The sequence below is a fragment of the Marmota monax genome, unplaced genomic scaffold (genome assembly GCF_021218885.2).
Source record: "Marmota monax isolate L192 unplaced genomic scaffold, Marmota_monax_Labrador192_F-V1.1 WCK01_AAM20220418_F8-fsc00269, whole genome shotgun sequence".
Taxonomy (NCBI): Eukaryota; Metazoa; Chordata; class Mammalia; order Rodentia; family Sciuridae; genus Marmota; species Marmota monax.
Window position 1 is genome coordinate 1,267,918 of NW_026694072.1, and position 22,679 is coordinate 1,290,596.

A 22,679-nucleotide genomic window follows, 5' to 3' on the forward strand; every position below is an offset into this window, starting at 1 on the left:
GCCGGGTCCTCGAGCGACATCTCCAGGCCGAGTTCAGAAGTTTCAGGGTCAGGAGACCAGTGAGTCTCAGAACTCTGGAGTGTTTCCTGGGGTCAGAGCAGAGCGCCTGGGACACAGAGGTGACATCTGAACAGTGCCCACAGCCAGGAGACCCCCCAGGGGTGGGGGACGCCCCCAGAGAGGCGAGACAGCCTTGTGCCACTCTCCAGATGGTGACCAGGGTCCTCGGATCTGGACCCCCCTCCGCAGGGGGCTTAGTGACTGGTGGGGTCAGAGGTCGGGGTCAGGGGTCAGATCACATCTCAGCTGCTCCTTGGTTCCCCTGGGCTGTGGTGACCGTAACCAGGACGTAGAGGGTGACCGGGTCCGCGTGGCTGGGGACGGGGTCAGGGAGCCCAGAGGCCAGGGCTGCTCTGGGCAGCAAGGGCTGGGCTGATCTCCAGGGGACCTTGATGGACGTCGTAGCAGGGCCCTGGGTGGGAGCACCCTCCAGGCACGGTGGCAGGAGAGCGTCTGCCGCGGGGCCCAGGGACTGGGTTCAAATCCCGAGTTGGAATCCCCGTCCAGGCTGTGTGGCCTCAGGCAGCTTCTGCCCCTCTCAGAGCCTCAGCACCTCACCTTGGACACCACGCAGGTCTGGCCGGGGGACAGTGCTCCAGGAGCCCCGTGGCTTATCTTTGAAGACCTGCTGCTGAGGGTTTGCTGTCAGGGATTCGCTGCTCCTCCAGACCCTGCTGGTCAGATCCTAGTCAGAACCGGGCACCCAGTAAGTGCTCAATAAATGCTGAGAAGGGAGCCCAAAGCTCCCTGCAAGGCTAGGCCCTTCGATGAGAGGGGAGGGGAAATGTGACCCTGGGGGCATGTGACACCCCGTCTGCACCTGCCCAGGTGAGCTGATGACATGAGAGTCTCCAGGGAACCCCCTCTGCCCTCTGAGTCTCTTCTCAGTGTCTGACTCTCACCATGAGGGGGTTAAGCTTCTTGAGCACCACTGTGTACCAGGCACAGCACTAAGTGGTTTCTTTACGTGGGTTCCTCGCAAGGCCGGGGGGAGGAACTGATATGACCCCCCTGCTTCAAGGAGAGACGTAGAGAAGCTCAGAGAGGTCAACTGACTTGCCCCAGGTCACACAGCCAGAAAGTATCTGAGCTGAGCTTTGACCTCCTGGGCTGTTGGACTCTGTGGCCAGTGCCCCACCCTGGCTGTGCCCCCCCCCCCAGAAAACAAACACATGCAGAGTGCACGGGGCGGGGGGGGGGGGGAAGGGACCCAAGGCCAGAGCATCCGGACTTCCCCAGGGCCCCACGGCTCAGCTGGGGACAGCCGGTGTCTCACAGCTGCTGGTGCAGCGTCTGTCCCGGAGGTCTGCAGGAGGAAGGGAGCAGAGAGGCCCTGACCACAGCCAGCTGCCAGCTGGGCCCTTCCTGTCTGCGTACTCAGCCCGCAGCCCCCGGGGAGAACACCGTGGCGAGGCTCCCCGGGTCCCAGCCCTGCCCAGCCACCTGCGGGAGGGGAGGCCCGCGTGGCCGTCCTGGGCTGGACTCCCGTTGCCCTTTCTCCTGAGCTCCTCTGGGAGATGCTGGGCTCCGGGTCTGGAGTCCCGCAGGCTGGGATTCTCCAGAGACATGGAGGTGGGGCCCCCGGGCAGTCTCTGGCTCTGCGCTGGGAGCACGGGGAGGTCTGGCTTGGTCTTGGCCTCTTCCCCGCTGGGCCACCTGGGGCAGGCTGCTTGCCCTTTCTGGGCCTCGCTTGCGTCTCTGACAAAATCCTCTGGCCCCGTTTGTCCATTACCCAATGGTCCTACCTTCCCAGGAAGTCCTTTTGTCTGTTTGACCTGAGTCAAGCACAGTGGACCCCGGGGCCAATTCCCACAGCTTGGGCAGACGCTGGTCAGAGTTGGTTGGAAACACTCGGAGTCCTTCCTGAGAGACTCTCCCAACAGGAGGCTGCCTCCAGCCTGATTCTTCACACTGTCAGACCTGGGTAGACTTAGAGGGTACTAAGGTGGCCTCTGCCAATGTCATTGTCCTTGGTTTTTTTTTTGTACTGGGGGTTGAACTCAGGGGCACTGACCACTGAGCCCTGTCCCCAGCCCGACTTTGCATTTTATTTAGAGTCAGGGTCTCACTGAGTTGCTTGGTGCCTTGCCTTTGCTGAGGCTGGCTTTGAACTCCATCCTCCTGCCTCAGCCTCCCGAGTCTCCGGGGTGACAGGCGTGTGCCACCGTGCCTGGCTATTCTTGCTTTGTTTTGAATTTCTTTCTGTGGTTCAGATGGACAGATGCCTTTATTTATTTTTACCTGCGCTGAGGACTAACCCAGTGCCTCGGGCATGCTGAGCAGTGCTCCACCACTGAGCCACAGCCCAGCCCCTGTCCCTGCTTTTTGATCCAGGATTCTTTTTTCCTTTCTGGAAGGAGCCGATGGCAATACCTGTGTGTGGGCGTCAAGTAGAAGGATGTTGCTGTCAGGGTTATTTAGAATAAGAGGAGCACAGGAAACCGCTCTGCGCTTGGTGTGGGGTGTTAAAGGAACAGTGGGCCCACAGGAAGCTCAGGGCTTTGACCCTTGAATAAGGAGATTCAGAGAGAATTTGTTTGGGGTTAAGGGTCTGGAAGAGAAATACACTGATAGTTCACAGTTTTCTCCTCCTCCTCCTCCTCCCCCCTTCTCTTTCTCCTTCTTTTTCCAGGGCTTGAACTCAGGGATGCTTAACCCCTGAGCCCCACCCCCAGCCCTATTTTGTATTTTATTTACAGCAGGGTCTCGCTGAGTTGTTTAGGGCCTCGCTAAGTTGCTGAGGCTGGCTTTGAACTTGGGATCCTCCTGCCTCAGCCTCCCACACAATCCACTTTTCACATCAATGATCTCATGTGAAAAATTGCTGTAAGCCAGGTGCGGTGGTGGCCGGTCATCCCAGCGGCTCGGGAGGCTGAGGCAGGAGGATCGAGAGTTCAAAGCCAGCCTCAGCAACTTAGCGAGGACCTCAGCCAGTCAGCTACACTATGCTCCAAACAAAATATTAAAAGAGGCTGGGGATGTGGCTCAGTGGTAAAGCACCCCGGGGTTCAATCCCCAGCACCCCCAAAAGAAAAATCTGCGAAGTTGATTCCATCAGTTTCATGCGGCCAGCGAGGAACCGGTGATCGCTCAGCACGTTCTTGCTGAACACAGCGAACGAAGGGAGGCCAGGCGACTAGCCCAAGGTGACTAGCCCAGCAGGGCTGGGGTGTGGGGAGGAGGTCTCAGGTGCTCGGTGTGGGGCAGCTCCGCCTCCTTGTGGGCGGGGTCTGTCTTACCGAGGGGCGGAGCCGCAAGCTCCACCCCGCGGCCTTGGAGCGCTCAGGAGGTGTTAGCACGTGGCCTTTGGGGGTCCCCGGCAGGGAGCCGGTTGGGGTCCCTCGGGGTCAGGTGCGGCAGCCAGGGCAGGGTGTGCTCACCGAGGAGGCCGCAGGTGGCAGAGCGCAGGTCCCTCTGCCCTCGCCTGGTGGCACCCCTCGGAGTCCTGCCCGGGGCGTGGCCAGGTCGCGGGGGACCGCCCGGCGCGTCGGAGGTGCTGTCAGGTGACTGGGCGCGGTGGTCACCAGCTCCACCCCCTGCCCGGTGAGCGCTCTCTGCCATCCTCGCTCGTCTTCCGGCGGCGCTGCGCGTGGGCTGCTGGCGACACGGGGCCTTTGGTCTCCCGTGAATCCCGTGGCCTTCCGGAGCCCGTCTGGGGTGGCGAGTCCTGAAGCGGCAGCGCCCTCCGCTAGGACTGGGCCCTCCCGTGCACGCGGAATGGAAGCAGAGCGTCTCCCCAGGGAGGGCGGGAGGCCACCCAGGTGGGGACAGGGCCCAGGAGCAGGGTTTGCAGACCGCGGGTCTAGTCCTGTCACTCAAGGTGTCCAGTGCCTAATGAAACAGAGGCGTCCAGGAAGGTGGTCGCCGGGAAGTGCTGCAGCCGGGTCGCCCGACTCTTCACCCAAAGAGAACCCGCAGGTGGCTTCACCGCCTCCGTGCCCCTCACCTAGTGTATGTGGGACTCGTGGGCAATTGCCAGAGGCCTGACTGGATATGGAGAGTTGGCCGGTGGTGGGATGGTGCAGGTGGTGGTGATGACGGTGGTTATGATGGTAGGGAAGGCAACAGCAATGAAGGAGGTGATAGTAGTGGAAAAGTGATGGAGGTAATGGTGATGATGGCGATGGAGGGGATGATGGAGGAGGTGAAATCCCACACTCTGGTGATGGTGGAGGTGGAGGTGACAGTGGTGGTGGAGATGACAGTGGTGGTTGTAGGGATCATGGTGGAGGTGAAGGTGCCAATGATGGTGGTGGTGGAGGTGACAGTAGTGGAGGTGATGGAGAGGACAACCCTGCACTGTGGTGATGTTGGAGGTGACAGTGGAAGAGGTGACAACCCTGCACTGTAGTGCACTGTGGTGATGATAGAGGTGACAGTAGAGGAAGTGACAACCCTGCACTATAATGCACTGTCGTGATGGTGGAGGTGACAATGGTGGAGGAGGTGAAGGTGGAGGAGGTGATGATGGTGGAGGTGAAGGTGGCGGAGGTGATGGTGGTGAAGGTGACAATGGAGGAGGTGGCAGTGGAGGAGGTGATATGATGGAGGTGACGGTGGTGGAGGTGACAGTGGAGGAGGTGATGGTGGCGGAGGTGATAGTGGAGGAGGTGACTGTGGAGGAGGTGACGGTGGTAGAGGTGATGTGGTGGAGGTGATGTGGTGGAGGTGATCGTGGTGCTCGTGGAAGGTGAAGGTCATGGAGGTCTTCCTGGTGGTGCTGGCTCATCAGCATCCTTGATCCTCATATTAATGAGAATATTTCCAAGGTTTTGTCCAGGGCAGGATGTTTGCTGGGGTTTTCTGGTAAAGGTCCTCATCAAGTTAAGGAAACCTCTTTCTGTTCTGAGATCGCCAGGACTCTGTGTCTCCCACGGGCTCTGGAGTTTCTCCACTGCTTTCCAGGATCCACTAGAATGGAACCGCTCAGGCCGCAGCATGGACCCTCCCCTGCCGGCGGCTCCCTCCCTCCCTGAGTTGCAGACACAGCGGCCTGGAGCCGGGCAGAGCTGGCTGCGTGGCATCAAGTAAAGCCATCTCCCTTTCTGTGCTGGGTCAGCACTTTTGTGGGCAGTCTTCTGCTGCTGTTTCCGGTCCTAACCCAGGAGGACACGGCTTCCCCCAGTTGTTCCAGACAGAGCCAGAGACATTCTGAGGTTGGGTTAAAATGCTGGTGGCGGACAGTCAGGAAGGACCTTGAAGCCTCACATTCCTCCAGGACGCAGGGTGGGGTGGAGGGCGCAGTGTGCGGTGGGGGAGGGGTTTTCTGAGGGGTTGGCTTGGGCCAGGGGAGAAGGGCTGGCTGCAGGCAGCCTCGGCAGAGATGAATCATGGTCTGGCTTCAGGGTCTGGCGTGGCCTGTGGCTGGCCACAGTGGGAGGTCCCCAAGCCTGTGGAATCTTTTTGTTTGAGCTGGAAGGCAGAGGGCTCAGGCTCCCAGGCTCCCGGGGTCCGGGGTCCAAGTGCCTCGTTCTGCAGACAACTGCAAGTGACAGGGAGAGGAGTGGCCCAGGGGCTGCGAAGGGGTCTCTTGCCTCTGTGCTGCCAAAGGCCCTGAGAGACTATGGCAAGCAGGACCCCCCTGCAGAGGGAGGCTCCTCTGTTTTTATCCTGTGTCCCCACTACATCATGCTTCAGAGACACCTGGTGTCGATGGCTCAGATGTGCTCTCCCAGAGAGCTATATCCAGAGTGACGTGCATGTGAAGTAAACGCCTAGTGACCGGTGTCTCACCTTGGCTGAGGTGACCCTGAAACCTGTCTGGGAGATGACATTTAGGTGAGACCCAGTTGGAGGGGGCAGCCTTGTGAAGCTCTGGGGAAGAGGATTCTAGAGTGTGTGAAAAGCAAGTGCAAAGGCCCTGAGGTAGGAATGAGCCGGGTGAGTCTGAGGGACAGCAGAGAGGCTGGTGGGACAGGTATGGGCTGAGTGAGCCCAGAGGTGGGCAGAGCCCGGATTAGGTCAGACCTTGGAGGCCAGAGAGACAGATTGGGATGGAGATGGAAGCTGTTGCTCAGTGTAAGGGGCCAACCCTGTTCCTGACTTCTCCCTTTGCCCTGTGGCCAGGGCTTGTCCTGTGGAGGGGTGAGCATTTAGTAAGCACCTACTGTGTACCTGGTTGCCCTGGGCACTTTCTCCATGGGATCTCATTTGAATCTGACAAGAAAACCCTGGGGTTTTCCAAACAAGAGGACAAATGAGAGGCCCTCGTCCCTCAGAGCAGCCTCCCTGCGCCGCGCTCTCCCTTGAGCTCAGTGCTGGACGGCGCAGGCCCTTGTTTTAGCTCCCTTGAGAGCAGAGTGGGAAAGGTCGAAGGAGATGTGGATGCGGCGGCTGCCCAAGCGCCTCTGCCAAGAAGCTGGGCCACGCTGTCCGAGTGGATGCGCACCCTCTGGGTGGGGACTGTCCCCAGGGGCCTGCTGCTGTGGGAAAGTGAGCAAGATTCTGGGGCTGAAGGGCCAAGGGCACAGTGAGAGGCGCCCCCGTAAAGCCCTCTGGCCCGAGACAGTGCGCCCCGGGATGCCTGGGATTCCGGGATCTGCTCGCCGTGGAGAGCGTTGCCCTGGCTCCTCCGCGGGATGCTGCGAATCTGTGGGAAAAGAGCGAGAAGATACGGTCCTGAACCCAAGGGGGTGTGCTTTACAGATGGTGAGGGACGAGGTGCCTGCAGGGAGGGGAGTCAATTTTCCAGCTCCTCATCTGGTCGGCTGAGACCTCTGTCGGGCTGTGGTGCCACTCCCCCTCTGCCCAGCCCTGCTGTTTTAGCCCCTTCCACAGACGGGGTATCAGCGCACCCTCGAGGGGACGCCCTGCCTGCTGACCATCTCAGGAGTGGCCTCCTGGGGAAGTCCATCTGTGATGGTCATGATGATCATGACGGTGATATGATGGTGATGGTGATGGTGGTGATAGTGGTAATGGTGGTGATGGTAATGGTAGCAGTGGTGATGATGATGATGGTGGTGGTGATTGTGGTGATGGTGGTGCTGGTGGTGGTGGTGATGATGGGGTTGATGGTGATGGTGATGGTGGTGATGGTGGTAATGATGGTGGTGGTGATGGTGGTAATGATGGTGATGGTGGTGGTGATGGTGGTGATGATGGTGAAGATGGTGGTGATGGTGATGGTGGTGGTGATGGTGGTGGTGGTGGTGATGATGGTGGTGGTGGTGGTGGTGATGATGGTGAAGATGGTGGTGATGGTGATGGTGGTGGTGATGGTGGAGATGGTGATGGTGGTGGTGGTGATGGTGATGGTGGTGATGGTGGTGGTGATGGTGGTGGTTATGATGGTGATGGTGGTAATGGTAATGATGGTGGTGGTGGTGATGATGGTAACTGGATCACGTGGCTGCCGTGGTAAAATCCCAGACCTTGTGGCTTACACAATAGAGATTTAGTTTCTCACAGTTTTGGAAGTTGGAAGTTCAAGGTCAAGGTTCCTGCAGGCTCCATTTCTGATGAGGCTCTTTCCTGGGTGTCGCTGGCTGCGTGGTCCCACTTGGCCTCCTATGAGTGTGTCTGAGAGGCGCTGCAGTCCTGTTGGATCTGAGTCACTCTTATCTCACCTTCATCACCTCCCACGGACCCTGTTTCTAAACCCGGCTGCATTGTGGGTTACGGAGCTGACACGTGGATTTTGGGGGAACACAGTACATGACAGTGACCGATGACAACAGTGACAGCTGCAACATGTTGACGATGACTGTGGCAATGAGGATGGTGGTGACACTGACGGTGACGATGATCAAGGTGGTGGCCGTGGAGGTAGTGACAGCTGATGTGTGTCCTGTGCTCCCTTCCTGGGGTAATCAGCGAATCCTCACAGCAACCCTGTGACTGGGCAGTGGGTATTCCCTTGAGTTTTCACAGGGGGTGGCTGTGACTCAGGAGGTCCGTACCTGCCTAAGTGCCTGTGTGGACAGATGGCGGCAGAGCCGGGACCAGAATTGGAGCCCCAGGTCTGCTTCCCAAGTTGTTTCCCAAAGTCCTGTGGTCCTACTTGAAGAGATCTGTGACCTGGGGCTGGAGAGCGGGTTGTATCTGGGCAAGGGCGGGTCCAGCCCAGTGTCCCCAGAGGGCTTCCTTAGACCACTGGCCAGAGACCCTCGGGCAGGAGGGGAGGTGCCGGACCTGCTCTGCACCCTGGCCCCAGGGCGGTGGGCTGCCCTCCCTTGGGGGCCTTCTGGGAATTGGGTTTTGCTGAAATGTGACCAGAGTCTTCATCTCCAAAGAGATAGCCTGGTGATAGCCTGGGTCCGGGGCCTGACTGCACCCTGTGGATACTTGCTTGTCACACCCTGAGTGACAGAAGTCACCTTAGCATGTCTCCTGCATGGGGGCAGCAGGCCAAGGTTTTGTGTGACTTTGGAGACCTTACCGGGAACACTGGTTCCATGCTAAAGACACCCACTGTTGGAAACCTTGTGGTGATAGTATTTAAAAATAGTAATAAAGATGATGGACACAGTGGAGGTCACTGTCACCCCTAGTCACCATCTGTAACGGCAGGACTCCTGCCAGGGCTCACGGTAATAGTGAGGGACAGCAGGGATGACAGGGACATACCCAGCCCAGGGTGTGGGCTCTGGATCTGCAGCCTTGGGCTAGAACCCACCCACACTGCTTCCTGACTGTGTGACCTTGATCTTGGACACAGTGCTCAGCACCTGAGTTTCTTGGGATACTTGTAGCCTCTAGGGTTTCTGCAAAGAGGAAATGAGGTGGTCTATATAAAGCACCCAGCAGGCCTGCAGTGCCACCCATGATAATGGCAGCCGCCATAGGACAATGAACTCTTTTGATGGGCACGTGCTGTATCCGCATTATCTCATCTAATAGTGGACTCCACCAGAGTAGGAGTGACTTCTGTCAGTCATACTTACCACCAGAAGGCTAAGTCTCTGGTTCAAGGTCACAGTGGCAGCTGGCCTCTGGTCCAGTACTCCACACTCACTGCCCAGCTGTTGCCTCTCTGTCGACATGGTTGTCTGGTGGGGGGAGGGTGGAGAAAGCAAGCACAGGCCACCCAGAGCCCCTGGTGGGGGATGTGCTCCACAGCTGTCTCCTGGGGGAGAACCTGCCACAGCCCACGTCACTGCCCGATGGTGGGAGGGCTGCACGTCCTCGTGGTCCAGGCTGCAGGCAGTGCCCAGGGTAAGGGTCCAAGAGACGAGGCTCGCCACAGAAACCATCGTCCTGCATTGTTTATTTGTTTTATATACACATACATAAGTGCACCCACGGCTGCATAGCTACAGATCTGCTTTATGTACAGTCAGCTCTACCAAACAGTCAGACCAAGGCATTCCATGGGTAAATTGTCCCCCAAATAGGTTTAGATACAATTAAGTCTTGATGCACAGCACAGGCGTCAGAACCTAAGACTGCGCTGCTGAGCTCGGTCCTGCGGCCACACACAGTTCAAAGCACACACTGCGCGCTAAGGCAACACGAGCGAGCTGAAAGAAACCACAGGACTCAGAACGGTTAAAGGGTGTATTTTGCTTGCCTCAGTCACACTGTGAACGGCAAATGCTGTGCGGCTTTCCTGCGGCCTGGGAAGCTTCTGGACGTCTCCAGTACGTGCTCGGCGGTGGGTGGACGTCTCTGGAGAGGCACCGAGGCTCACTGCTCTGCCTCTCCTTTCTTGGGATCCTGTTTCAGTTTGTAATCGGCCAGGGCGGCCTTGATGGCGTCTTCGGCCAGCACTGCAAGGCATGGAAGGAAGAGCCTGTTCACAGACCCGAAGGGCACAGGTGCGGGGCGGGGGCTAGACAGAGTGACTCAGGTAGGTGGCCAGTCGCTTCCCACTTAGTGGCCCCCGTGGGGCTCTGCAGACAGGCTGGGGCTGACTTGCCTGGGACTGGAGTCTACCTCCTCCTCTACACTGGGACAGCCATGCTCTCCCTGCGGTGGAGACGTGTCTGACATGTCTGACACTTAGGGACACGACACATGCTGGTTTCTGCTTGTGTCCACGAGGTCTGGACTAAACGTGGCAGAGGCTGGTGAAGTCCAGCTGGCCTGAACTAAGTCACGCTGGGCTGTGGATGGGGTGGCACCTGCATGTCACCCTTTTCTGATGCCGAGTTTGAAAGCCTTTATTCAAGAACTGATATTAAAAGACACGGGGAGGACGCGACAGTGACAGCAGAGCATGGCTGAGGGTCTTGGTAGCTAAAAGGCCAAACAAAAGGCCGAGGTTGGGCTGGGGCTGGGCTCATGGTGGTGCACTTGCCTGGCACAGGGGAGGCCCTGGGTTGGCTTCTCAGCACCGCAGGTGAATAAATAAAAATATATAAAAGGTCCATCGACAACTTAAAAAAAACAGGCTGAGTCTCGCTGAGGCCGTGAATGTTTACAAGTAACGACCTTCTCTGTGGGTACTTAAAATTCCAGCTCAAGTGGGAAGAACCGGGCTCTCAGCAGACTTCCTGCCCCCGACCCTGGCCCCCCAGCACCTGGCCCAGGCAGCGGCTCTCTGCTAAGTTTTAACGGCTTTGGTCAGAAACCTTGATGGTGCGTTAGGGGGGCCACTCACTGCTCCTCATTCCCTCCTTCCTGAGGAGGTCAGGACGGGACAGGACAAGCACTGGATCTGACCTAGCAACTGAACTGGAAAGCCAAGTGTCAACCTGAAGGTGTGTGGCTTTCTCTCAGGACAGTGGAGGGGACGTGGCCCAGCTGGGTTTAAGTCCCTCCACACAGCCAGATGCAGACCTGACGGGGTGGGCGCTAGACAGGAAGGGATGAGACACGCAAGGCGCAGGATGTGGCTTACAGCTGAGTTTTCTCCTCCGTTGGTCCTATTGCTACCACATGATGGGGACAGCACAGTGATCAAGGACTGGGCTTAAATCGTGGTTCTCCCACTTACTAGCTGTGTGACACAGGTGGCTCCACCTGAGGGGTGGGCTTGGAACGATGCCCAGCGGGTGCCTGGCACGGCTCCCAGCACCTCCTGTGGGACTCAGGGCCTGGCTGAGGGACCCAGCTCGACCCTCTGAACTGCACAGACTGACTGAGCTCTGACTCCTGACGGCTGTACAGAGGGACTCCATGACCTACAAGGACTCTGTCCCAAACGCGAGTTGAAATGAGTGCCACATGTCCCTGCTGTGCAGTGGAGAGCACTCACTGGAGCAGTGCAGCTTCACGGGGGGAAGGCAGAGCTCCTTGGCGATGTCTGTGTTTTTGATGGTCAGGGCCTCTTCCACCTGAGGCGGGGGAAAGACAAGCAGTTTCGGTGACTGTTTTGAGGGTAGACAATAAAAAAGGAAGGTCTCCAAGGCCCTCAAGACAGGTTGGTGGGGGCAGTTTCTGCTTAACAACTCAGAACAGGGCTGCGGCCTCCTCAGACTCCACACGTGTGCCAGAGCTGCAGTGGGGCCTCTCCAGTCCACGTACACACACCTGCGCTGCTGGCTGGTGAGCACAGACACCAAGACCACACAGCCAGCAGACCCCGTGAGACATCTCCGAGGGATCTGCTGAGGCATCTTTTTTAAAAGGAGGTCATTTCTATGCTGCTTATGCAGGTCCTTGGGTGAGAGCTCAGGTTAGACTCATGCTCTGCCTGAAATAGAGAATCTCCTCCAGACAGGTGAAGAAGGTGCCTGTGGTCTGGGCGGGACCCTGGGGGAGACTGGAGGCAGACAGGTCCTGCTCAAGAGGAACAGAGCAGGCGGGTGTGGTAGCGCACGCCTGTCATCCCTGCTGCTGGGAGGCTGAGACAGGAGGATCCTGAGTTCAAAGCCAGCCTCAGCAACAGCGAGGCACTAAGCAACTCAGTGAGACCCTGACTCTAAATAGGATACAAAATAGGGCTGGGGATGGGGCTCAGTGGTTGAGTGCCCCTGAGTTCAATCGCTGGTACCCCTCTACCGCCAGTACCTGCATCCCCCCCCCAAAAAAAAAAAAGAACAGAGAGGTCCACTGCAGAAAGAGAAGCCAGACGTCCTCAGCAGCCAGTGTCTCTGGCTAGTCCTAGAAACGCAGATGAGAAGATCTCAAAGTTAAAGGAAGCCCCTCGAGGCCAAGGACTTGGATCACATTTGCCTTGTCTCATTTCCCCTTTCCCTGAAGACAGTTCCTGACCAACCTCTTTAGAGTCATCTCCCACTAGAATGGACCTGGCCTGTGCCCTCCTGGCCTACAGGAGCCTGCCAGCCAGAAGGCCCTGAAGCACAGGAGCGGGCGGCCCAGGCCCTGCTCTGCTGGGGAGCTGGCCAGCGCGTCCAGTGTCTCCTTCATGACTCAGCTCCAGGAACCAGGCCCCTTGTGCATACTGCTGGTTGGTTTCGACATAGCAGCTTTAATGGCAACTGGACTTAGAAAGTCCAGCCCTTCACAGAGAAAAGGATTCAAAAGATGTCTGGCCCTTTCTTGTCTTTAGAGGGCCTGCAGACCAGCCACCGATTTGTCATTGGGCCCGAACCCTTGCTGTGTTCTTGATTCTTTAAAACCCCTTTTAACACACACTAGTTTAGCTCACCAATCTTTGTAAGGACTCTCAGAGTCCTTCCTAAAACAGGATGGGAGGAAATAAACAAGAAAATAACTACTTCACAACACCCCCTTGACCTTAGACTCCTAAGAAACTATGAGAACATCAGCGACCTTTGATAGAGTCAAAGATTTCTTTGCAATTCTATTTTGTCAGATGGACAGTGAGGAACTTTTTTTTTTTCCTACAAAATTAACAAAACACCATCAAACCCCCAAATAAAAATGATCATCAACTACAAAATACTCCCAAACACTACTTCACAAAATAGTCCATTAATGTGAGGAATATAAGCAACATCTGGACAGGGAGAAACTAAATAAAAATTTTTGGATATTTTGAAGAAATCAAAAAAATTTACTTCTTTTTTTGACCCACTGGACCTCTGAGAGCCAAGGTTGCAGAGAACATGATTTGATCTAATAGGTCAGCAAGCAGCTTTACCGTCTTTCCTTTCACCCACTCAGTGGCTAATGAGCTGGAGGCGATTGCAGAACCGCAGCCAAATGTTTTAAACCTGGCGTCCACGATCTTCCCCTTTTCATCCACTTGAATCTAGAAAAGAGACAAGAATTACGTAGTGAATTTGGCGGCAACCTTCTAGAAACCCGGGAGCTGGTTCACGGGGACCTTCCTTACAAGCTGGGCTTGCTGTCTAGGCTGGAATTAATCAGTGACTTTGCTTGTTACAAAGAGCTCAGAGATAAGGATGGTGGAACACTGCAGACATTACTCCCCTACAGACAGGCATGACCACACTATGGTGTGACTCTGCACCAGGCATAGCCAGAGGAAGGAGAAGCTGTGCTCCATTTGTGTACAATGTGTCACAGTGCATTCTACTGTCAGGCCCCGGTACCCGTCACCTGGAAAACTAAGCCCCTCTCTCCTAGTTTTCTTTGCAATCCTGCAACCCCAGCCCGCTTTTCTTTCTTTTTTCTTTTTTTAAAGCTATGAAGTCCTATGTGAGGACACCTGCTCACAGGTGCTGGGCACTCTGTTTCCTCAAACGTGGGAGAGTCTGCAACCAAGGTCTTTGGTTAATATTTTTTTCTTGGGCACGAAATTGTACTTAAAGATTCTCTCCTAAGTATTTTTCTGTTTTCCAAGACAGGTGTGAAGACCTCTGGCAAGTCTACCCACTATAAAGAAGGAGACTGGATAAAGCTATGGTGTACCCAAACTGCAATCCACTACCTTCATGTTACTTTCTTTTTTTTAAAATTTATTTTTTTGCAGTATTGGGGATTGAACCCAGGGTCTTGTGCATTTTTTTTTTTTAATATTTATTTTTAGTTCTCGGCGGATACAACATCTTTGTATGTGGTGCTGAGGGTCGAACCCGGGCCGCACGCATGCCAGGCGAGCGCGCTACTGCTGGAGCCACATCCCCAGCCCCCTTCATGTTACTTTCAATATGGGAAGATGTTTGGTTTACTGCACTTATTATCTCACTGGGGACTGCAAAATCCACACAATACTTCACCCAGCTGAAGGTGGAATTTAAATTAACACAGTGATTAGAAAAGTGAGATTAGTTTCCTACTTCAGAAAAGGTCTGCATACCTGACTAGCAGAACTAGATTAAGTCCCTGTTCTAATCATTTGTAACACCAACTCCTCCCATCTCAATGGAAGGAAGGTGATGAAATGAAACACTGTATGTACAAATGCTTTATCAGCTATGAAACACTGTGTAAGCCAAGGGATTCCTAGTATTGTCATCAGAGACCAATCAGCTGGTACCTGTAATTTCATAACATCACCACACGCTGGCGCACCCACCAATCCAGTTCCAACGTTTTTTGATGTCTTGTCAAGGGACCCCACATTTCTAGGATTTTCATAATGATCCACAACCTGAAATGACAGGGTTGAGAGGAGTCATGATGGCGCTCTTCTACTGGTCTACCTTGATGTCAGCAACTTGTACCTGGAAGAAGAGGAAGGCCAACACTCATGTCAATGCCATTTGTGACCCAAACTCTTTTTGTATGTCCTCTCCAACTACCTTTAGAGATTAGAGACACTGTAGGAGATACTGCCAAAATCAATCAATCAATCAATCAAGTCATGTCTTAGTTCCACAGGGTTTTCAACCACAAATAATCACTTGACTTTTGCACATCTGTATCACCAGACTGGGGCTCAAACAGTGTTTGTGTTCAAATAAAACCCATCCTTAAAGGATAATGCTTATTTAAAACTTCTAGAAATAACTGTGGTCCGGGAATGAAAGGCTTGCTTGGAAACATCAAGGCGACAGTTCTACAGAAGGAACACCGCTATGGAATGAACAGGTTGGTGTAGATTTAAAACTGCGCCATCGCTGCAGGTCAGGGCGGCGAACCTGCAGGCCGCAGCGCACCCTGGTGCCCAGAGCTGGCAACCTGCGATGTGAACGCGACACGCCCCCCGGGTGGGGAGGATCAGGTCCTTGCAAAAGTGCCGAAGCAAATGTCCAGCACAAATGTTCCTTCCAAACGGGCACAGCCGATCCTCTGGTGACCTTGAGGGTTGCTTGCCAGATGGCAATAAGTACCCCATCTTCTAGTCGCCCCCACTGTCCCCTGGACCAAGGATCTGGACTGCAGGTCCCGAGGACCCTCGAGGCATTCTTCCCGGGGCACCTAGCGCCTCGTGGACTCCGCAGCACTTTTCCGAGGGGGTCTCTGGTTACGGGGACTTGACGCCCCGGAAGGCAGGGGGCTGCAAACGGGGCACCCAGCCCTCCTCCCCGCACTGAGAAGCAAAAATTAACCCCAAACAAACGACAGGAAGCGCCGTGCTCCTGGGCCGCCGGCCGATGCCCTCGGAGGCCACGGCCCCCTACGCAGCATCACCGCGGACTGTCCCCGCGTCGGGCCGGCGGCGCCCCCTCGGCACCCAGGACCTCTCCCTCCCCTCTGGGAAGCGGGTGCAGCCAGAGGCCGTCGCTCGCCCGGGTCACGGAGCCGGGGCAGCAGCAGCAGCAGCTGTAATTCGCACGGGAGCCGCGGACAGTGTCACTACGCGGCCGGGACAGGCCGTCCAGGCAGCGGCACCGGAGCGGGCCGCCCTTCCCGGCCCAGTGACCCGTCGGGCGCCCGGGTCCCTTCAGTGGTCCGCGCAGCCCCCGCCCACCCATACCTTCTTGTGATAGAGCCGAGCCGGAGCTGACAGCTCCCGGGCAGGCAGGCGCGGGCTCCGGAGCAGCAGGGCAGATGCCGCTCGCCTCAGACGACCTGCTCCAGCCGCCGCCATCTTGCCGGCTTGCGCCTGCGCCGGCCCCGAACTACTCCGACGGGAGGGCTCGCCCGCGAGTCGCTCTGACGTCACCGACTTTGCGCCTGCGCCCTCCCGCTCTGCGTTTTGGCCCCGCTTTGACCACGCCTCTGGGCGGGCGCGGACAGGTTGCAGCGCGAAGGTGTGCAGTCGCTGGAGGCTGGTCTTGGGCACTGGATTCTGCGTGGGAATTCTCAGGCTGCTGCAGCACCGGGCCCACGTCCACGTTCAAAAAACCCACTGCTGGAACGTGGCGCAGAGGATCACCCAGTCCGCCTTTCCTAACCCTATTTTGCAGTGAAGGAAGCTGAAGTTCAGAGCTGTTTAGTAACTTGTCCAAGGTCGTTCAAAGAGTTAGGTTCGCTTGGGATTTGAACTTGTATAATCCTAGGTTAGAATCCGGGTTCAGCTCCTTCCTAGTTACGTGACCCTAGGTGAATGACGTCGGTTCGCTAAGCCTCGATCTTCTCTTTTGTACCAATTCAAGGACAGTGTTTTCTTCCATCATCGCAAATACGAGTACCTACTGTGTGTCAAGGCTCTTCTTTCTCCATTAAGTTTGATAATGAAGATTAAAGGCAATAAATAAACACCAGTACTTTCCTACTTAAAAAAATGGGAAGTTTAATTAAGTAGAAAACGAACATCACGCGTTGATTAAAAGAAAAGGTCTATTTGTTTAATATCCCTATAAAATAACAGCAACCAGTCACGATTTATACGACAGTGCACGGCAATTAACATTTTCTAAAGCAATGCTTATTAATGTAATTTATTAGTATTGTCTTGCAGAATATGGTCTTATAAAACCGGAAAATTCACATACATATTTAACGCCTACTAGGTACCAGGCGTTACATAAAGGAGAGGAATCTCTTTGGAAAACGGATTTTTCTCATGAATAGGGCAGCCGATCCTTCCCTAAGGACTTGGACTTTTTCTCTGCATTTGAGGCTTAGTTGCTGGGACTGAATCACACTCCAGGGCTCACTAGGCATTAAGTAAAGCATTTGTTCCAAGAATCATTTTGACCTTCTCAAGATGGTGTAAAACCCTTAACGACATACATCACGCTCCCCCTGTAACTTCCTCTATGGCCTCCACTTCCTGTCCAAAGACCCAACTTCTGTCCGGGGTTGTGGCGGCACACATGGCTGCGTTAGTCGATTGTTTTCTGACAGGGACCTTTAGCGATACATAAAAGTAATATGAATTTCCTGTATTTACTAATTTTCCTGTCACCCAAGGCTCTCAGTTTCTCATTCGGTGGCAAGAAAGCGGGGTTTTAGTCAGGCGGACGCCTTAGGCAGCTTCTATTTCCGCGGGTCTTCGGCGGCCGAGGGAAGACCCGAGAGTCACTGGAAACGCAAGATGGCGACAGCGGCCGCAGCTTCGGCTTCGGAGCCGGAGGCTGAGCCCCCGGCTGGGCCCAAGGCTGAGGGAGAGGAAGATGAAGTTAAGGCAGCTAGGACGAGGCGGAAAGTGCTCTCGCGGGCTGTAGCCGCCGCGACGTACAAGACCATGGGGCCAGGGTGGGAGCAGCAGGAGGAAGGTGTGAGCGAGAGCGATGGGGATGAGGAGTACGCCATGGCTTCCTCGGCGGACAGCTCCGCCGGAGACTACGAGTGGGAGTACGACGAGGAGGAGGAGAAGAACCAGCTGGAGATCGAGCGGCTGGAGGAGCAGGTGGGCTGCTTCCCTCCCGCCCCAGGCCCCAGGCCCCAAGCCCCGTCCCGCCTTCTTGGTCCTGGGGCGGCAGTAAAACCCGCCAAGGCCGCGAAACCGCTGCCGGCCACCGAGGCGCGTGTGGCTCGGGCTTAGAGCGTGTCCGGTGTTTGGCCTGCGCGATCCCACCGAGTCCTCGGCAGCACCCGATGAGGAGTGGGGTCAGCCCGGGGTTACGAGATCGGACTGGGGCTCGGGAGTCTGGCTGGGGGCAGCGCCTCCTGCACGCTTTGCTTGGGCTCTTAAGAAGACCCGAACTCGAGTCTCTGCCACGCGGTTGCCCCGGGCTCGACAGTCGAAATAAAGCTAGTTCCTAAGAGGTGGATTTCCCTGTAGGATCAACGACGGGGACGAAGTACGGTGTCGGAGGAGAAATAGCGACCGAGGTCATAGTAGGATGGGAAAGCGGTTTCCGAGTCTGGAAGCCCAAGGCCCCTCCCGCCTGCGCGTCCTGGGGCCAGCCGTTCCTTAAGCTCTGCAGGTCGGGAGCCACCGTTTCTGCATTGTGTAGTGGTCACTTGGTACCGAGCAGCAGGGTGGTTTCTGACCTGTGACCTTGAAAGGTGGTGAATTCTCCTGTGTAATCCTGGATCCTGGGAGAAATTAGCTTGATTTGAGAGCAATAAAGGGACGACTGTGCTTATGAAGGAGTGGGCAGGGGAACCCGGAGTGAAGGCTCGGTACACCAAGCCTGGTAGCAGGAGGACCTCTCCCCTCTTTCAGGCCTGAAGAGGTGAAGGGAATGATTGGTTACCCAAGTACTTGAGTGGAGAGGGCACCTTGAAAGCTGTTGATGCCTTGGTCGGGGTAGAAATGCCATAAATTCTGTTTTCCTCCTTCCAAACCTCTGCTGGTGTCTCCTGTAAGGCAAACCCAACTGGGAGCCAGAGAGCCAAGAAACCGAAAATGTATTGTACTTCTGGGGTCACAGGACAGGGGTGAGAGGAAAGAGCAGGTTTGGAGGTGTTGAACCCAAAGAGATTGGAGCACATTCTCATTTTGCAGATGAAGAAATAAGGTAACGAATGATGAGATGATTTGATTAAAGTCACTCATAACGGGATTTGAAATCTCAAAGGACCTGAGGACCAAATGCCACACTGGGTGTGCCTTCATTCAGTGGTGTGTAGTTGTGACTAACCTAGGCTACTCACTTCACCTTGCTGGGTGAGACAGTGATACTTTTGTTAAGTTATGCAATAGTGACATCCATTGTTATAGTTGGTCCCACTTGTCATCTCATCTGATTGTTAAAGGAACCAGCTGGGGCAGGCATGTGGCTATGGCCTCTACTTTTTTTTTTTGTAAATAAGCATGGTGAAGCACATTTGGTTTTATTCATTCATCAAATACAGTGACATGGGGTGACAGACTGACTGTGTCCCTGTGCTTACTGAAATAATTGCCTTTCTGTGAGGTGGAGAAATAGGATCACTTGTTTCAGAAGGAAGGGGAAGTTGGAACCAGAGAAGTCTTTGGTGAAGCTACTTGGTTACAGGAAGGAAGATGGGTCAGAGCAGAGGTCTCTTGGTACTGGTGCCCTGTGGTTCCTTCCCCACCTCAGCTCTCCGAGGGCGGCAAGGGGCTCAGAAGTGACCACACAAGATGGGATGTAGCAAGTGATGGTGAATTAGTCTTGGACCTAATCCTCTCGTGCTGGGGTTTAGAAATGGACTTTTCCAATGTTTCTCAACCCTCTCCCACTTTATTCTAATCCTGTGCCCTCCTGGAGCCTCCAGTCCAGCTGTCACTGCCCTGAGGGTGAAGCCTAATCAATAACTTCCAAATAGAGTTCTGAAAAACTCGGCCAGCCCTGTCGTGTTGGTGAGTCCTGCTTCCCGCCCCTGACTGTGCTTTGTGAGAGCTGTCTCTTGAAATATATCTGTCCACTGACAAAGGCACAGGTTTCCCATTATTCGTGTCTGTGCGCAAACTAAAAATGGCATCTCATGGTGCCTTAGGTGGATTTGTCTGAGCAGCCTGGTGAAGGACAAAGATAAGGCTTCGCAACCATCTGTGAATCCAGGCCTTCCCTGCAGGAGTGGGAAGGCCAGTTGGACACGATGTTTCCGCTGTCTGAACCTGCTGTGAGTGTCCTAGTTGGTAAAGTGAATGAATATTTTATCTTCCTTACAGGGTGGTTTGGGAGCTTGAGTGACACAGTGCCTCTAAGGCTCTGACACAGTTGGGCACCTAGTAGGTGTTGCTCTAGTCCTCTCCTCCCTCTCCCCCCTTCTAGGTGCAGGTGGGCGTGGCATCTTTTCCCACTGGTGGGAGCTGGAAATCAGCAGATTATTTTGTGCATTGGTTGGCTAAGCTCTTCTTTTTTTAAAGCATCTTATGTCTTTAATGATGTTCTGAGCCTGGACTAGACTAGCATGTGCACTCTTTTGTTAGTATTGATTGAACTAAGAGAAGGTGTTTCTTGTAAGTGCAATTCAGTAGATATTTAACACACATACTTCCAGAATACTTCTCCCTTCCCCTGTAGGCAGGTCCTCAGTTTGGCCTAAAAGTAAGTCGTTCAGACAAAAGCCACTGTAAAGGCAGTTTCTCTAGTGACCTTTCTTCTGCCAGCCTGCTCATGGTACTGATGTGAGGGGCACGTTCGCAGACATTCCTGACACTGACCAGTAAGGACTGTCCCCTCCTGTTCCCCTTCAAAAGCCCATTTAGGCCCAGGTGCCGTGACAGTGCTGATAGTGGGGAAAGCATATCTTTACCAGCCTCATAAATTCAACACAATACCACCGCTGCATTTTGTGTGACACTCCTGACACTTGGTAAGACCCGTAAGAACCAGAGCTTGACTCTGCTCCTTCATGGCACAGGCGAGGAAGCTGAGGACCTGTGGCCTGGATCACTTGTGTCCTCACCTGGGCCAGAGCCTTTTCAAGCCATCACGTGGTCATGGGATGGGTTGGGCCTGTCAGGACTTGTGAATCCTGAGCAGAACACCATTGCCTCAAGTCTCAGATTTTTTAAATTATTGACTATGTTCTTATCTATTACTGATTCTTCTTTATTATCTGATAATATATTCTTCTTGAATATTATCAGCGTCCCCTCACATGTAAGTGTTTCTCTAACTCCTCTTTTTCACACTGGGGTCAGTGTTGTGGGTCCTGGATGCACCTCAGCAGATACAAATGGTCACCTCTGTTGTGTGTTATTTGTCTGTATAAGTCTGTTTCTGGGCTCTTGCTGCTCTTCAGTGGGTCATTTATCTTGTGCAGTTCCAGTCTAACTTCTTGTAGCTGAGACTCACTACCTCATATAAGGTATCCTCCTACTTGATTTTTTTCTTGAGATGTGTTTTGTTTTTCCCACATAATTTTAGATATATGTGCCAAGGTCTGTTGGGCTATTTATTTGCATTGTGTTGAATTTATGGATTATTTACCGTAAGTTGCTATATTGATTCTTGAATCCAGGAATGGTGTATAACTTCATTTATCTAGGTCTTTATAATGGTATTTTTCAATAAGATCTAAAAACATTTCTCAGTATGGATCTCAGACATCTCTCATTAGATGTAGAGCTAGGTGCTTTGTAATACGCTAGACTATTTCAAATTATATTTTAAAACTTGCTGGTTTATACGAGTGTGATTGATTATTTTATTGTAGTAGAAAACAAACATTTTAAAAGGTGCAATTTGATTGTGTTAAATATATTCATGTTGTAAAACAGATTTCCAGAGCTTTTTCATCTTACAGATCTCTAGCCCAATACTCATTAAGCAGCTACGCCCTCTTTCCCTCCCTCCGAACCTGGGAACACCACCCTGTCCTGTTTCTATGAGTTTGGCTTCATTAGACAGTCACATAAGTGGGATCAGACATATTTGTCTTTATGTGTAATTGATTTTTATACATTGCTCTCAATGTCACAGTGCTAATTATATTTATAATTTCGAATGGTTTATTCGTAGATAAACTTTAGTTTATTCTTCAGTCATGTCATGTATAATTCTTATCCTTTTCTCTCTTTTGTGATTAATTTTTCTTCATCCTTTGTTTGAGCCTCAGACCTCTAGCTAGGGTTGAATAAAAGGTGATACTGGTATCTTTGTTGTTTTTAAAAGAATTTCTTCTAATGTTTCTTCATTAGTTATGTTTATTGTAGATTTTTGTAAATATTTTGACAGATTAAGGAGGTGCTTTTCTGTTTCTGGTTTGTCATTTAAACATTTTAATCATGAATGGGCATTTTTATCAAATGCCTTTTTTGCATTGAGATCATCATATTTTTTCTGTCAAACCTGATAGCATGGAAGTCACAGTGGTTGCCTCTCATGCAGAACCACTTTGCCATTTCAAGAGTGTTATGCAGACAGAATCAGAGCAGCGGTGACCTTTGGGATTAGCTTTTTTCACCCAGCAGGATTCCCTCCTGATTCCTCGGAGTCGTGTGTGTCACTAGCTTGTTCCCTCTATGACTGAGGATGTTCCAGGACGCAGATGGACCACAGCCGGCTCAACAGCCACCTTTGAAAGACGCCCAGTTGTTTCTGGTTTGGATTTTTTTTTAACTATATATATTTTTAGTTGTCATGGCACAGTACCTTTTATTTTATTTTGTTTGTGTGCGGGTGTTTGTGTGAGCGTGCTTTTTATTTCCCTGGGGAAATAGCCAAGCGTGTGCTTGGAGTTGTCCTTTGAGTTTCACAGGAGCTGCTAAACCCTTTGCCTGTTTTATTTTACAAGCAGCGTGTGAGGTTATGAGCAGATTTTTTGTCGTATTCGCTGGCATTTGGTGTTATCCCTGTGTATTAGCTACTCGCGGCTGCCTTGCTTGGTGGCTGTGCTGTTGTGCCCTGGCGCTCGGCGTGCTTATTTGCTCTCTGCACGGCCTCTTTGGTGAAATGCTGTTTTGCCTGTTTTCTAATTGGAATGCTAAAAGTTTGTTTCTAAACTGTTGAGTTCAGAGTTATAGCTATAGATATTCTTAGTTCATTTGCAGCTATTTCCCTTCTGTAGCTCGTCTTCTCCTCTTCTTAAGGATGCCTTTTTACAGAGGAGAAGTTTTAATTTTGAAGAGGGCCAGTTTATCATTATGCGTTTGACGTCAAGTCTAGGAACTCTGCTTGGCTGTAGGTCAGAAGGTTTTCTTCTGTATT

The 22,679-nt window shown here is 53.3% G+C and overlaps 3 protein-coding genes across 5 annotated transcripts in view; 1 reads left to right on the plus strand and 2 right to left on the minus strand.

The window, feature by feature from the left end:
- Positions 1-6,597: 6,597 nt before the first annotated feature.
- LOC131424946 (uncharacterized) lies at positions 6,598-9,044 on the minus strand. Its single transcript, XM_058585535.1, has 3 exons — positions 8,946-9,044; positions 7,728-7,862; positions 6,598-7,204 (listed from the first exon to the last, which is right to left on the minus strand). The coding sequence occupies exons 1-3, from the start codon at positions 9,042-9,044 to the stop codon at positions 6,932-6,934; spliced, it is 507 nt and encodes a 168-aa protein (XP_058441518.1). The 3' UTR covers positions 6,598-6,931.
- Positions 9,045-9,251: 207 nt separating this feature from the next.
- Positions 9,252-15,859, minus strand: Iscu (iron-sulfur cluster assembly enzyme). The gene is made up of 5 exons (XM_046464361.2): positions 15,698-15,859; positions 14,315-14,428; positions 13,013-13,123; positions 11,201-11,279; positions 9,252-9,770 (listed from the first exon to the last, which is right to left on the minus strand). Exons 1-5 carry the CDS (start codon positions 15,809-15,811, stop codon positions 9,688-9,690), a joined length of 501 nt encoding a protein of 166 aa, XP_046320317.1. The 5' UTR covers positions 15,812-15,859; the 3' UTR covers positions 9,252-9,687.
- Positions 15,860-17,144: 1,285 nt separating this feature from the next.
- The window catches only part of Sart3 (spliceosome associated factor 3, U4/U6 recycling protein), a 38,248-nt gene continuing 32,713 nt past the window's right edge, over positions 17,145-22,679 (plus strand). Inside the window, exon 1 of one of the 3 annotated variants that reach the window (XM_046464295.2) lies at positions 17,145-17,518. In XM_046464295.2, coding sequence (XP_046320251.1) covers positions 17,204-17,518 — 315 coding nt within the window. In that variant the 5' untranslated portion in view covers positions 17,145-17,203. Of the gene's footprint in view, positions 17,519-17,682; positions 19,382-22,679 lie in introns of those variants that run through there. The other 2 variants (XM_046464296.2, XM_046464297.2) reach the window with 2 other exon arrangements.

Excerpts from the sequence above, each read along its gene's own strand:
- LOC131424946 (XM_058585535.1), bottom strand. The coding sequence starts at position 9,044 with ATGTCGACAGAGAGGCAACAGCTGGGCAGTGAGTGTGGAGTACTGGAC. Across the intron at positions 7,863-8,945 it reads AGAGACTTAGCCTTCTGGTG|GAAGGGAGCACAGGACACAC; the intron begins GTAAGTATGACT and ends TGATTACCCCAG. Across the intron at positions 7,205-7,727 it reads AGCTGTCACTGTTGTCATCG|ACCACCATCACCACCACCAT; the intron begins GTCACTGTCATG and ends ATCACCACCACC.
- Iscu (XM_046464361.2), bottom strand. The coding sequence starts at position 15,811 with ATGGCGGCGGCTGGAGCAGGTCGTCTGAGGCGAGCGGCATCTGCCCTG. Across the intron at positions 13,124-14,314 it reads GTGATGTTATGAAATTACAG|ATTCAAGTGGATGAAAAGGG; the intron begins GTACCAGCTGAT and ends TCTCTTTTCTAG. Across the intron at positions 9,771-11,200 it reads CGTGAAGCTGCACTGCTCCA|TGCTGGCCGAAGACGCCATC; the intron begins GTGAGTGCTCTC and ends CATGCCTTGCAG.